The following is a 13,872-nucleotide window of genomic DNA, read 5'->3' as shown; positions in this document are numbered from 1 at the left end:
TTGCCTGGGCTCCTTCTGTTTTCTTGCAGAGTCAGTGGGCTCCCACTTGTGCGGATGTGCACTTTTCCTATTTGCCTTTAGCACACATGTTTGAGCGAATGGTGCAGGTAAGGCCCTGGCATTAGAGAGGCACAACCCATGCCTAGAACCCATAACCCTAGCAGGATGTTATTTGTCACTGGTGTTATGAAGTAGGACCAAAAAGCCCTATGCTCAGAAGGTACCACAGGGGTCAGAAGGGTCCAAGAACCTTGGTCACCCTATCAGTTCTCTAGGGAAGACCCAAGCTCATAACATCTGCTCTGAGAACATTGCAACTTTGCAGACATTTGCTTTACCATCCAAGCTCTGTGTCGTACCACTCCATGTATGGCCAGCACACTCCTGTTTCACGACTCTCATAACTCTCAAATTCCTAAAAGAGAGAACAAGCTGTAAAGAATCAAACTGTCACAGCTCCTCAGGCTGCAGATGGGGACTGGTATTAGCTTGAGTCTGAGTCAGGCCTGTAGGGGTAAAGAGAGTGAGGGTAGGAAACCATATGTGATTTAGGGACAAAGAATTCTCAATGCATGTGTCACTCAAGGTTCCAGCCTATAAATAAACTGCATCTTTTAATCCTTTCCGATTTTGCCTTGAGAGAGATCTGGCATAATAAGGCAAGATTTCCAGCTTTCTTGGCCTGAATTAGAATGCCAGTAATTACTGTCAAGTAGTTTTTTAACCCCGGGTAAAGTGAGCTATGCATTTTTAACCTGTAAAGGGGGTGGTTAGGAATATTACCTCACTTGTAGGGTTGCTATAAGCATTAAAGACAGGAGCACATATAAGGACCCTGATGTGCTCTTAGTCCCACTAAGAAATAGTCAGACTCCCTCTTTACCCTCTCACCAAACAGCATCCATAGCCAACTCTAGCAGTAGCTCTAGTACCTGTGGGGATAACAAGTCCTTCCATCATTGCAGAGATATCCCTGGGAAAATCCGCATAGTCCAGGACCTGAAATAGACCCATTAATAAGCTATACATATCTCAAAAAGACCTAGTTTCCAGCATTGGACAGTGGGTGTGGGAGTAGGCATCCATGAAAATGGCTATTTTGGCATCTCCCCAAAGCTCAGAATCCCACTCCTCCTCCTGTGCCTTCTCCCTGCATCTGAGTGGGACTTAGTGTGAAGATATGGGATGGGGAAGTCATTCAGATAGCATTCTTTGTGTCTTGTGGCAGCAGCTAGAGCTGGGTTTGGGTTATGGGTGCCCTTTATGGAGTTTGGGATGCTCTGGATTGCGGCCAGTTGTGACCTGCCCATCCTAATGGACTCCTGTCCTCTAACTTCCAGTCTGTTGTCTACTGCCACGGAGGGCGCGTTGGCTTCTTCCAGGGAGACATCCGCCTTCTCTCAGATGACATGAAGGCTCTACGGCCCACCATCTTCCCTGTGGTCCCACGACTGCTGAACCGGATGTATGACAAGGTGAGCCCTGGGGGAGCCAGGCTGAGGTGCTGCTTATCTGCTTATCTAGACAGTCTGTCCTGAAAGAAGTTGCTTCTTTGCATGTATTCCCCAACTCTTTTTTTTTGCTTTTCCTTCTTTAATTTTCTTCCTCTTCTCTAAAATCTTGGTTGGGAGGCATTATTTTAGGAAATTCCATTTCCACAAGATGCCCAGACTTTGGCAGAGTTAACCTTCAGCTTGATGTCACACATTCAGTGACCTTCTGCAGGGGTATCATGGAGCGTGGCTTTTCTGATGGCCAGTCTGGGCCTTCTTCCTTGGGGACATGTCTAGGGAAAGGCCTTCAGACCCTTACAGATGTTTGCAATGTGTGTTCCTCAGATCTTCAGCCAGGCAGACACTCCATTGAAGCGTTGGCTGCTGGAGTTTGCAGCCAGACGCAAGCAGGCGGAAGTCCGGAGTGGAATCATCAGGAATAATAGTATCTGGGATGAACTCTTCTTTAATAAGATTCAGGTAAGAAATGAGCAAGAATGACACCTGTGTCCAGTGGGTGATCTTACAAGAGAACTAAAGAAGTTCATCCCAGGAACCTATAATCTTATAGAATAATAACTCATGAAATAAAAGTTTATCTTACAATTAAAATTTTAAATGACCCATGGTTAAGTAGTTCTCTTGACCTCCACAGGCATCAGGGTAACCTTGCCCTTGGATAGTCTAGTATGCTTGATACTGCTCCATCAAGATGCTTCTAGAGTCTGAAGGTTCTCTTGCCTTTCAGTGTCACCCTGGCCCCATGGGTTTTTCAGCAGCACCAGGTTCTAACTAGATGCTCAGGAATATTCTTTTCCTTTCCTGTTTCGTGTCCCTTCATCCTCTCCAAACCAGTCCAATCCAGAATTGCACATTTATGTATGTTTGTATGAAGCCTTCAAGCTCTGTATTACCCAAGGAATCTCTAGCTAATTAGTAGAATTACTCATTTTTTCTTGCTATTCTATTTTTAGCTATGAAAATTAATATTTAAACTCTCTTGGCTCAACTTACAGAAACAAAGTGTTTCAAGTGTTTTTTGTCCTCTGTAATGCATAGTAAATAAAGCATTGTATTGATTTATACATGAAAAAAAGATAATGTCATTAAAATGGATGTTGGAAGAAATTGCCCTAAGTAATTGTTTTGGTTGCTTATGAATGATGGAAGAGTGAGAGAGCAGCTGTATATTTTAAGGAAAGGAGAACCAGTATCATAGAATGCCACACAGACTAGTAACACTTATCTTAATAAACAAAAGAGTTGATCAAGGACCTACGGGTTTAGCACAGTGTTAGAGTTGTTGCCTAGCATGTGCAAGACTCTGGGTTCCATTCTCAGCCCCCTGCCAAAAACAATGTTTGGTTTTATCATGGGTTAAGTTGTGTAATTGATTGGGTGTATCATTTGCAAGGGGAAGGGACTTCATCAGTTCATGGTCTTCTCTTTGTTCAAAATCCTAGCATCCAGTAGAATATTGGACCTGAATGAGGTCCACATGGGCAGCACACTATCTCAGGTATCACAAATATTGGCAGATTCTTCCCTCTTCCCACAGGCCAGTCTTGGTGGACGTGTTCGGATGATTGTTACTGGAGCAGCCCCTGCATCACCAACAGTCCTGGGATTTCTCCGGGCAGCTCTCGGGTGCCAGGTATTGCCTTGCATGTCCTTACATGGGGGCAGAGGGATGTGCATCAGGGATGAGATCTATTTTACCCTCTACTATACAGAAAAAAATCCCAGGAACAAGATTTGTGGGATAGATCTCCCTTTTCCAAGGATGCAGAAAAATCCCAGAGCCAATTAAAACCAGGATACCCTTGCCCCATTCTGGAAACACATATATATGCACTCTGAAAAATTCCTTTCCCTGAGCCCTTGGAAGGTTTTTGCAAAGGACAAAGGGATCAGATAAACTATGTATGAATCATCAATGTGCCAGAGAAGCTGTACCCCACCTATACCAATCTCTGTATTCTCTAGCTCACAAAATATCTTCCCAGTGTCTTAGAGGAGCACAAGAGTGGGGATGAAAACCCAATTTTATGTTATTTGATTCAGTGGTTTTGTTATCTCTAAAAATTTACTTCTTCATTTGTCCATTCGATTAGTATTTATTAATTTATTACATATGCAGGGTATTGTAACATGGTTGTGGCTGATGGGTTTCAAGTCAAGTAAATATGTCTGTTTCATAATTGTGCATGACTATATACTTGTGCTTTAGAAGCCGCACGGTTCTTATACTATCCTCCTATTCCACATGGCATTGGACCTGTTCTAAAGGCAGGCTTTCCCATGTGGTGTATTCTTACAAACAAGAAGGGCTCTGGAGGTGAAGATCTTACAAAGACAAAATTAAACATGGAGTGAATTCTGAAATGTGTATCTCTAATGCCCATTTATCCAAATAAAAAATAGAGTCAATATTTGGAAACAGGCCAGAAATCTTTATCCCAGTCTACATAACATTAACTACTAAGTGTCTGTGAAAAAAAGTAGCACTATTTTTAAGCAAATGAGGCTATGATTGTTGTCTATATTCAGCCTTCCCTGGAATTTCCTGCCTCTAGAGCACCTTCCCTTGACCTTCCTTACCAGGAAGCAGCCCAATGGTCAGTGGGATGTTAGCTGACTAAAAAGGGCAGCCAGTCAGTTCTGGGAGGGTGTGTGCCCACAGTGATTTTCAGGTTTTTCTTGAAGGTCTATGAAGGTTATGGCCAAACTGAGTGTACTGCTGGATGCACCTTCACCACACCCGGGGACTGGACTTCAGGTAGGATGGGCTAGAGGTGTGGGAACAGCTTGCAGGCCACTGTTACGAAAACAGCAGGATCTAAAACTCCCTCCTGGAAATTGAGTTTGCATGAGTCATTTAGGGAAAAAAATTAAAAGGAATAGAAGAAAAACATTGATGATGCTTATGTACAAGTTGTGATGTTATGGGTCTGTTTTCTTTGTTGTGAATTTTTTTTTGTGTTTTCCTATTGTTTTTATATTTTCCCATTTCCTTCATAGAAGAATAGACCAGAAGATTACGATTCTAGGTGGAAAAATGCTTATAGTATCATTGTATTTGATTTTATGAATTCTAAATATCACACAACCTTGCTTGAAGTCATTTCAGAACTAGGTTTTAGAATAAAAGAAGGCTATGAATTGGATATAACTTGTAAAGGAGAAGCATGTTTATAGTGAACATTCTCTCTCTCTCTCTCTCTCTCTCTATATATATATATATATATATATATATATATATATAAAATATAATGTATATAATCTTTTTCTGGTACATTATAAGTATTCGTAATTACAGAATTCACTTGTCATTTATAATATACATACCATAAATCAATCAATCACATTCCCCAGTAAATTCCCTTTCCTTCTCCTCCTCCTCCTCCCTTCTTCTTATTGCTTGTTCTATTCTACTGATCTCCCTTCTATTGTGTGTGTGTGTGTGTATATATATATATATATATATATATATATATATATATATATATACACACACACACACACAATAATTTTAAAAAATATCNTTTGTGTGTGTGTGTGTGTATATATATATATATATATATATATATATATATATATATATATACACACACACACACACATACACATGTATACATATATGCGTACGCATACACACACACACACACACACAGGGATTGAACCCAGAGGCACAATATCACTGAGTGACATTACCAGTTCTTTTTATTTTTTGAGACAGGGTCTCACAAAGTTGTTGAGGTTCTTGCTAAGTTCCTGAGGCTGGTCTCAAATGTGTGATCCTCCTGCCTTAGCCTCCCAGCTCATTGAGATTATAGGCATGTGCCACTGTACATAGCTTATTAATATTTTATTTTTTAAAATGTTTTTTAGTTGTAGATGGACACAATACCTTTATTATTTGTTTTTAGTTTTATGTGGTGCCAGGGATTGAACCCAGTGCCTCACACATGCTAGGCAAGTATTCTACCACTGAGCCACAGCCACAGCCCCACAGCTTATTAATATTTTAATTGGTGCATTACAATTATATAAAAAAGTAGAATTCCTTGTGACATAATTAAACATGGACATAGCATAATTTGGTAGAGATTTTGTTCCTCAGTATTTCCCCATCTGCTTTCCCTTCTTCTCAACCTCCTTCCTCTGCTCTATTGGCCTTCCCTCTATTCTTCTGAGAGAGAACTGTTTCTTAAGAGTGCTTTTGGGAAATATGGTCTCCTAGGAAGCAGTGGTACCTTGATAAGGAGCAGTTCCCCTCCACACTCCCATTCTGAGGAGATTTGTCCCTCAGGTGTGTGGGTAGTAGGTCTGTGATAGGTAGCCCATCTATCCTTCACCAGATTTAGACCAGATACTGGAAGAAGCTGAAAAACAACAAATCTTCAGGATAACAACTTCCTCTGTGAGCCTAGGCCGCTGTTTGTGCCTGAGTTTGCTCAACTCCAAACTGGAAAGTGGGGATGATGTACATGCAAGAAAAATATGCTTATAAATACAACATTATTTTCAGAGTACCTTGAGATAGTCTGTAGAAACATGACAGGAGGATCCTAAACAAAATCATATGTAGCCAGTCCAAGTATTGGAAGTTTTATATATTTTTTAATTCTGTCTCTTTAAACTCTAGCCAGATAAAGCCCATTTACAAAAAATATTTTTATTCGTTGTAGTTGGACACAATACCTTTATTTTATTTATTTTTATGTGGTGCCGAGGATCGAACCCAGCACCTCACACATGCTAGGCGAGCGCTCTACTGCTGAGCCACAACCCCAACCCCAAAGCTCATTTTTTATGGTTGTTCCTTAATAACTCTGTCAATGGCAAATCTTCAGGAATCATCTTTAGAGGTCCTGGCTCACTAATTTTTTTTCCTTATTGGACACATATTTTGTACTGGGGAATGAACCCAGTGGCGCTTAACCACTGAACCACATTTTCAGCCCCTTTTTATATTTTATTTAGAGACAGGATCTTGCTAAGTTACTTAAGGACTCACTAAGTTGCTGAGGCTGGCTTTGAACTTACTATCCTCCTGCCTCTTCCTCTGAAGCTGTTGGGATTACAGGCATGCACCACCGCACCTAGCCAAAATGTTTGATTTTTTATTCCTTTGTACCTTAAAAATCAATAAAGTTATTGGATATGAGGGAGTTTGATATCTTTGTATAGTACTGTAAAAGGTTCAGCAGCCTTTCTTTTAAAAGAGAAACCAAAGTGTCACTGCTTGTTTTTCATAGACTAGTTTACTTTTCTTTCAGGACCTTGGCTAGCACCTGCCGTAAAAATCCTTCAACTTAAAACCACAAACAATGACTAGAAAATAACAGATACAATTAGGTGGTTGGAGTATATATAAGACCAAGAAAATCTGGTATCTCCCCACCCTAAGAGGGTGAGTTACCTCATTCCAGTTGTCTCTTCCCTTTTTTTTCAAAGCGTCATGTGTAGACCAGCAGCAGCAACATCACTCACCATGGTGCCTTTAAGAGTTGTAGAGTCTCATGCCTCAACCCAGACCTACTGAGTCAGAACCCACAATTTAACAAAATTGCTAGGTCCTTTCTATGCACCAATAAACAGGTTAGTGGCTAGAGGAAAAACAATGATAGTTGTTATTGTATAATCCCCAAACCAAGATGAGTGATCTGACAATGTGGACAATGTTTTAATGTGGACACTACTGTAAAAGCTCCTGACTCCCTCCATTCCCAGGCTCCTGTGCAGGTTGGTGCTAGACCAGGTGTGCCTTTTTCTCTCTTTTAAGAATCAAATGTAAAATGAAGTTCCAGGTGGAGGTTGGCCTTTGCTTTCTCCAGAACTTTGTTTTATCATCAGTGCTTGCCTGTGACAAATACCTTTCTAAAGCTGCTTTGTTTCGATCCATAATTCCCCACTTTGACCACTTAGGAGTTTTACAGCCAAGTGGAGCATTTTCAGTGCTGAATCGGATCTGAACACTGATAAGTGCCATCTTACTCTGGTGTTCTAGGGCATGTGGGGGCACCTCTGCCCTGCAATCATATCAAGCTTGTTGATGTGGAGGAGCTGAACTATTGGACCTACAAAGGAGAGGGAGAGGTAAACTTAAGGATATAGCCATTTATGTCTGTGAGTAAAAACAAGCAAATAAAAACAATAGGAATGAAATTATTTTCCTTTCACCTTGTATATACAGTCATTGTAATTGATTAATTTGACTTCAAACAGGCCCCCTTGCTGGGACTGAGTAGGTCTAAATCAATATTTTGAACTCCCAAAATTTGTTTTAAAATCCCCTGGTTTTTTTTTTCCTAACTGTGGCCTGGCCTGCTTCTGTGTAATCTGTCCCCAGAAGAAATGGCCATGCACCAGATGGGGTGGGTTGAGCTCTGTGCTTGCTCATTCCATGGGAGGGGTGGGAGAGCTGACTGCTTGGTAATGAAACAAGCATCTTTGGCAGAATCAGCCAATCATCAATATCTGTGATGATACCCCACTGAGTGTCACAAAGCAGCCTATGGTCAGGGCCAATGGGGCTCTTGCAGAAGAGATGGCAGAGGGAGAAGGGTAACCAGAACAGGGGGAACATGGGGAGGACCCTGCTTGAGAGAAGACAAGGAACAGTTTAAAAGACAGAGAGAGCTGGCAAGTGTTCGGTGTCCAATGTTCCCATCACTGTGGTTTATACAGTGGTTTTCCTAGTGGGTAGCATTCCTCATTCTCCCTATGCCTGGTGACGGCTTCTCATTGTTGGCATTCATCATACTGTGGCTGAGAGAAGCCATGGCGTTTCACCCCACAGATCTGTGTGAGAGGACCAAATGTGTTCAAAGGCTACTTGAAAGATCAGGACAGGACAAAGGAGGCCCTGGACAGTGACGGCTGGCTTCACACTGGAGACATTGGGAAATGGCTGCCGGTATGTGTGTTTAAAATCATGGCACTCCAAATGTTCTGGTGGTGGGAGGTTATGTGATCTGGAACCTTGAGGCAGAAATCTTCTGGAGTAGAAGAAGGGAGATGTCTGGGAGATCTGAGAAGTGCTTGGAGCGGAGAGGGAGGATGCCTCAGTTCCTCTGACTCTGCCAGCAGTTGCTCTTGTCACCTTGAGCAAAGCCCCATCCCTCTCTTGGGCTCCACAATGACACACTTATAGAAAAAGAGAGCAAGCCTTCATAGCATTGTTTGATCATGGTCCACAACTTCTATCCAAGTCAAATTTGCCTTGTTCTTTCATTGTTTAAACTGGAATAGTAACATTAGTTGCTGTTCTGAGGAACAAATGAAAATATCTATAAAGCACTTAGGACAATACCTGGTACATAGGAGATACTTTGATGGATGTTTTGACTAGTAGAAGGCTCTGCTGCCAACATGGAGAGCAGCCCAGTCAGGAAGGCTCTTCAGTGTCTGGAAAGTTTTCCTAAGGTTTGAACTGGACATTGAGAGGCATTAAATTTATCAGGCATATGAATGATATAGATTCCTGTCTGGACCCTGTGGACTGGCAGGCCAGTTTGCCCTTGCTTGGATCTATATGCTTCCCTTAAGAAACCCTCATGCCTGGGGCAGACAGGAATTTATGCCCAGTGTATGCTCTGGGCCAGGGACTCTGTTCAGGGACACATATTTTTCAGCATTATCCAGCCCGATGTGATGGGCATGAGCAGGGGAACATATACCTGGGGAAAGGCAGGGGAGGACAGGTGCCTATTGGACCCAAATCTCAGAATAAGCCTTGATCTAAGATGAAAGCAAAGAGTGAGAAGCACAGGCTAGAGTAGAGATATGAGGAGGGGTATAAGGCAAACAGTTCCAACTGAAGGCCCACAGGTATGGGGGAAGAGAGGCCAATGGGTCCTGTTCACCTGCAGAGGGCAGACTGTCTCATCAGCTATGGAATTTCAGCCTTCAGGGGCTCTCGCTTGCATCCACACCTTCCAAAGCCCTGCACTTTATTTTATATTAGAAGGCTCTCAAAATTGTAAAAGTTCAAAGTCCCACAAAACTTAGATATGCTGCTGATGTCCTGAACTTGAATGAAACCACCCACCCCACAGGGCAGGTGAGAAGCAAGCGAATCAGTTCATGTGAAGCTCCATGCACTCCAACACAGCCTAAAACAGCAGGCAGGAGGCCTGTGAAGTCAGTTTCTAAAGTTTTTATTTTTAAATGATGGCTGAATTTTAATTAAAGTTGTTACTATAACAATTGAAATAAATATGTATTCTTTCTAAATTTCTCATGTAAGACAACCATGCATTCCTGGCACTTAACCATGATACGGTTTTCTTCATATTGTTTTTCTAAAAATTGTGTTTGGCCTTTCTACTTATACATTTGATTGGTCTGCAATTTTCCTTTTATATACAACTCTATTATGGTTTTTGAGAGTAGCCTGTAATTTCGTTTTATGTACAATTCTATTATGAGTTGATGAGTATTTTGACACATCCCTTTTCCTGTGTTTTGGAAGAGTATCTGCAAGGTTTGAATGTGCCATTCTTGACATTTGCTTTGGGGTGAGGTTGTAGCTTAGTGGCAGAGCACTTGACTAGCTCGAGTTAGGCACTGGGTTCAGTCCTTAGCATCACATAAAAATAAACAAATACAAGTTCTGAAACATTTTTTAAAAAAGACATTTGCTTTCAGAAATCATTATTATTTTATAGCATTAGATAGATCAAGGAAGAGGTATAGTTTTCTAATTTAGAAAGACCTGAATTCAAGTCCTGATCCCCCTGCTTCCTAACTGTATGGCTTTGGGAGAGTTACCTGAACTGTCTGATCCTCATCTCACCTGGGAAACAAGAGTGACAACTCCCAGCTCATGGGGTGCAATGAGAACCAAAGAAACCAGTATAGGAAAAGCAATTGATGTCCACCAGGGTTTTGAGCAAAACAGAGCCTGCTTATTTTTTGTCTTCTAGAGGTTGCTCTGGCTCTGTTAGCTCAAACAGATCGAGTGGGGACAGAGTATATGCAGAAGTCTGGTCAGGATGTGGTTTTGATGGGAGGAGGCAGTAGAGAAGAAAGGGATTTATGAGTAAGGATGGATGAGCCTGACAGCTAAAGATCCAGGAGAGGCAAATATCAAAGCCAGGTCCAGGTTTGGGGCTCGGTGGCTGGAACAGTTTTGAGGAGCTTCATGTAGGGTGTGTTGCATCCTGCTGGAAAAACAGCCTAATTTTTGAAGCATTCTGAGAATAGTGAGGTTCTGGGAGGTCTTTATAAAAGGAGTGGAGATCTTAGACAGATGTGGGAGTAGCCAAGGAAGAAGATAGGATAGTGAGTACTCAGGACTCAACAGAGCTCGAATGTCACTGACCTGTGATACACAGCAGGAAGGAGCAACTTGGGGAGGGGGTCTGCAGGGTAGGGAAGGGCAGAGTTGAGGGACTCTGTCTTGAGGTATCATCTTCTTAGGAAGCTGTTTTTCCAACTCCACAGGAGGGAACTCTTAAAATTATTGATCGGAAAAAGCACATATTTAAACTTGCTCAGGGAGAATACGTTGCACCTGAGAAGATCGAGAATATCTATATCCGTAGTGAACCTGTGGCACAAATCTATGTTCATGGGGACAGCTTAAAGGTAAGGCTACCCATGCTCTATCCCTTTTGCAAGCACAGGACTGCTGAAAAATCTAAATTAAATTTTAGTTTCCAATCAGACACCAGGATCCACCTAAACAAGTCCTTTCTAAAGAAGAAATCTTGATTACTTGTAGTTTGGTTAACTGCAGTTAGGTCAAATAAATTGTTTGAAGTAGCAATCATAAACATGCCCACTACTTTTAACTTATGTTCCACTTACTTCCAAGAGAGATTTTTGAGATGAAATGCAAAAAGAAAATTTTATAGATAAATGGGTATAGCATTACAAATAATGATACTGATGATAATATAGTTTATTAGATTAAATTATTTGGGGGGGTTATACTTATTTTACCATTATTATTATTTAGATCATTAACATGCTATCAAAGTTATCAAATGTGTTCTATGTTGTCATTGCATGAATATAATTAAATATTAAATTATTTTTGAAGAAAATACCATTCGAATTTAAATGAAGTTTTTTATGAATGAAGTTTCATTAATGTAAAAATTTCTAAATGGTCTTAACCATGGAAAACGTGTTTTGGATCATAGAATTTGGATCATAGAGTTCTTTGATTAACATCAAAAAATATGCAGGTTTAAGATTGGCATGAGAATCAAAGTTGGGATATCAGTCTAATTTTACTGATTCTTGATGTTCTTAAATATCCATCATATCAAATGTAGGGGGATATATCAAGAAATGAACAGTCAAGAATGTGTGATATATTAGAGAAAATGTTTTATAACATGAGAGAATGTTTCATAAGCATATGCTTATTTTTAGAAAAGGGTGGAGTCGAGGATACCAAGAGATTATTTTTAATGCTGGATCACAAATAACCACTTTAAAAGCTTTGGTCATGATTATGTTTTCCTTTGGGCATTGTAGGCCTTTTTGGTGGGCATTGTAGTGCCTGACCCTGAAGTCATGCCCTGCTGGGCTCTGAAGAGAGGAATTGAAGGACTATATACAGATCTCTGCATAAATAAGGTCAGTATCTTAGGGCTGTTTCCTCAAAGGCTGTTGAGTGTTTTATGATGCCACATAAGAAAAGGACAGAAAAACTCAAAATTTGAACACAGAGGGAATTTCTAATATTACTTTATATACAGTGGAAATCCTAAACCAGAGGTTTGTCTTTTAGTTACTATTGAAGAAGTTCATGTTTCTTGTTGGAAATTTGACCAGCTATTGGATTTTAGAATCAAGAGACATATAGCTGGCAAACAGCAGAGTCTGATGCAAGCCCAGGCTTTCTGACTCACTGACCATGCACTCTCCAAATGTGATTTTGTATGTTCTGGGTTAATAGAGATAGTCGTGGAATTGAAACAGGAACACAGTTCTTTCTGCTTAGAGCATTGACCATTCCCACCTTCCTGAAACCTTCTCATAGTACATGTTGGAGGAGGACTGCTGCTCTCTGACCTTAGCATTAGCCCTTCAAGTCTCTTGGTCTATTTCTGAGCAGCAGCCATATACCCCCCACCCCACCCCAGGCCCTGGGCTCATCTGGGGGCAGCAGGACTCACCAGGCTGACCAACAGGCTGCTTTAAAATTTAAAAAAAAAAAAATTCCTTTTTTTTTTTATCAGTCACTGAGCCTGTTTATGGCCACTCCTCTGGCCATTTGCAGCCCTTTTTTGTCTGATGCAAGGTAGTGATTGAGACGCTGCCAGGGAGCAACACCTCTAGATGGCAGGTGCAAGGGATCAGATGTCTGCACCATCACCAGTTGCTCTTTACTCAAAATATGTTGTTTCCTCTATGCCCATTTCAAAATATGTTCTTATAATTTTATTTCTGTGATTTTAATTCAGGAGCTGAAGAAAGCCATTTTGGAAGATATGGTAAGGTTAGGAAAAGAAAGTGGCCTCCATTCTTTTGAACAGGTAACTATTACCCTCCCTACACTCTTTATAGCCCTTTAGTTAGTGATGAAAATTAAATTAACCCAGTGGCAACTCTAACCTAGATTTCCTTACCCTTTATGGTGTGGAAGCCAGCAGGCTGTGTACCAATGGACCCCTGAAGGCCTGTTTGGGTTGACTACAATTGCCGCTTCCTGAATTAAAATAGGTCATTGGACAAGTGAGATGGTGCTTGTCCTCATAATCTCATGCGTTCATAAGGCTGAAATATTACCCCCACTGTCACTAGTAGATCATGTGTACCTGGTCTGTTTCCCAAGATGCCTGTAATACTAAAGACCAGAGTCCTATATTATTTTTAATTTTATGAGGACTGTCTTCTTGGCTACAATGGGTACGCTTACTTGCTAAGACATTGGATAGATTTGGGTCTTCCCTCAGGCCATTGATATAACTGAGCTCATAAGCATGTACATGGTACATGTAAGTACTTACATGTACCATTTATACAACCTCCTTTGTCAAAAATTCAAGGAGAAAAATTCTCTAAAATCGTAACATCTTGATTTAAAAATGTTCTTTGTATTTAAAATAATTTTTTCACAAAAATGAACATCCTGTAAGAACTTTTTTATACAGTTTTGTTTCCTCAAATATATTGTGGAGGGTCTGCAAGGTTTATGAAAATTTTAAATTTTTGTCTGTTTATTTGATGATAACCTAGAAACATTTTAAAAATGAGTTTTAAATATAAAATTCTTGTAATGTATTGATTTGCAGTTAAAAGACATTTTCACCATGCTGGGATTATAGCTCAGTGGTAGAGTGCTTGCCTAGCACATGTGAGGCACTAGGTTTGATCCTCAGCACCACATAAAAAGAAATAAATAAAATAAAGG

General features: G+C 40.6%; 1 protein-coding gene across 8 annotated transcripts in view; it reads left to right on the top strand.

The window, feature by feature from the left end:
• Window positions 1-13,872, top strand: part of Acsl6 (acyl-CoA synthetase long chain family member 6) — a 52,857-nt gene that overhangs the window by 31,486 nt on the left and 7,499 nt on the right. For 6 of the 8 annotated variants that reach the window (XM_048783275.1, XM_015492816.2, XM_048783284.1 and 3 more), the window contains 10 exons: window positions 30-107; window positions 1,341-1,475; window positions 1,839-1,973; window positions 3,052-3,147; window positions 4,200-4,272; window positions 7,507-7,595; window positions 8,299-8,415; window positions 10,947-11,090; window positions 11,991-12,092; window positions 12,923-12,994. In XM_048783275.1, coding sequence (XP_048639232.1) covers window positions 30-107; window positions 1,341-1,475; window positions 1,839-1,973; window positions 3,052-3,147; window positions 4,200-4,272; window positions 7,507-7,595; window positions 8,299-8,415; window positions 10,947-11,090; window positions 11,991-12,092; window positions 12,923-12,994 — 1,041 coding nt within the window. The remainder of the gene's footprint in view (window positions 1-29; window positions 108-1,340; window positions 1,476-1,838; window positions 1,974-3,051; window positions 3,148-4,199; window positions 4,273-7,506; window positions 7,596-8,298; window positions 8,416-10,946; window positions 11,091-11,990; window positions 12,093-12,922; window positions 12,995-13,872) is intronic. The other 2 variants (XM_015492815.2, XM_048783247.1) reach the window with 1 other exon arrangement.

This window comes from Marmota marmota, unplaced genomic scaffold, assembly GCF_001458135.2.
Source record: "Marmota marmota marmota unplaced genomic scaffold, marMar, whole genome shotgun sequence".
Lineage (NCBI taxonomy): Eukaryota > Metazoa > Chordata > Mammalia > Rodentia > Sciuridae > Marmota > Marmota marmota.
This window is presented reverse-complemented; position numbering and strand designations above follow the sequence as displayed.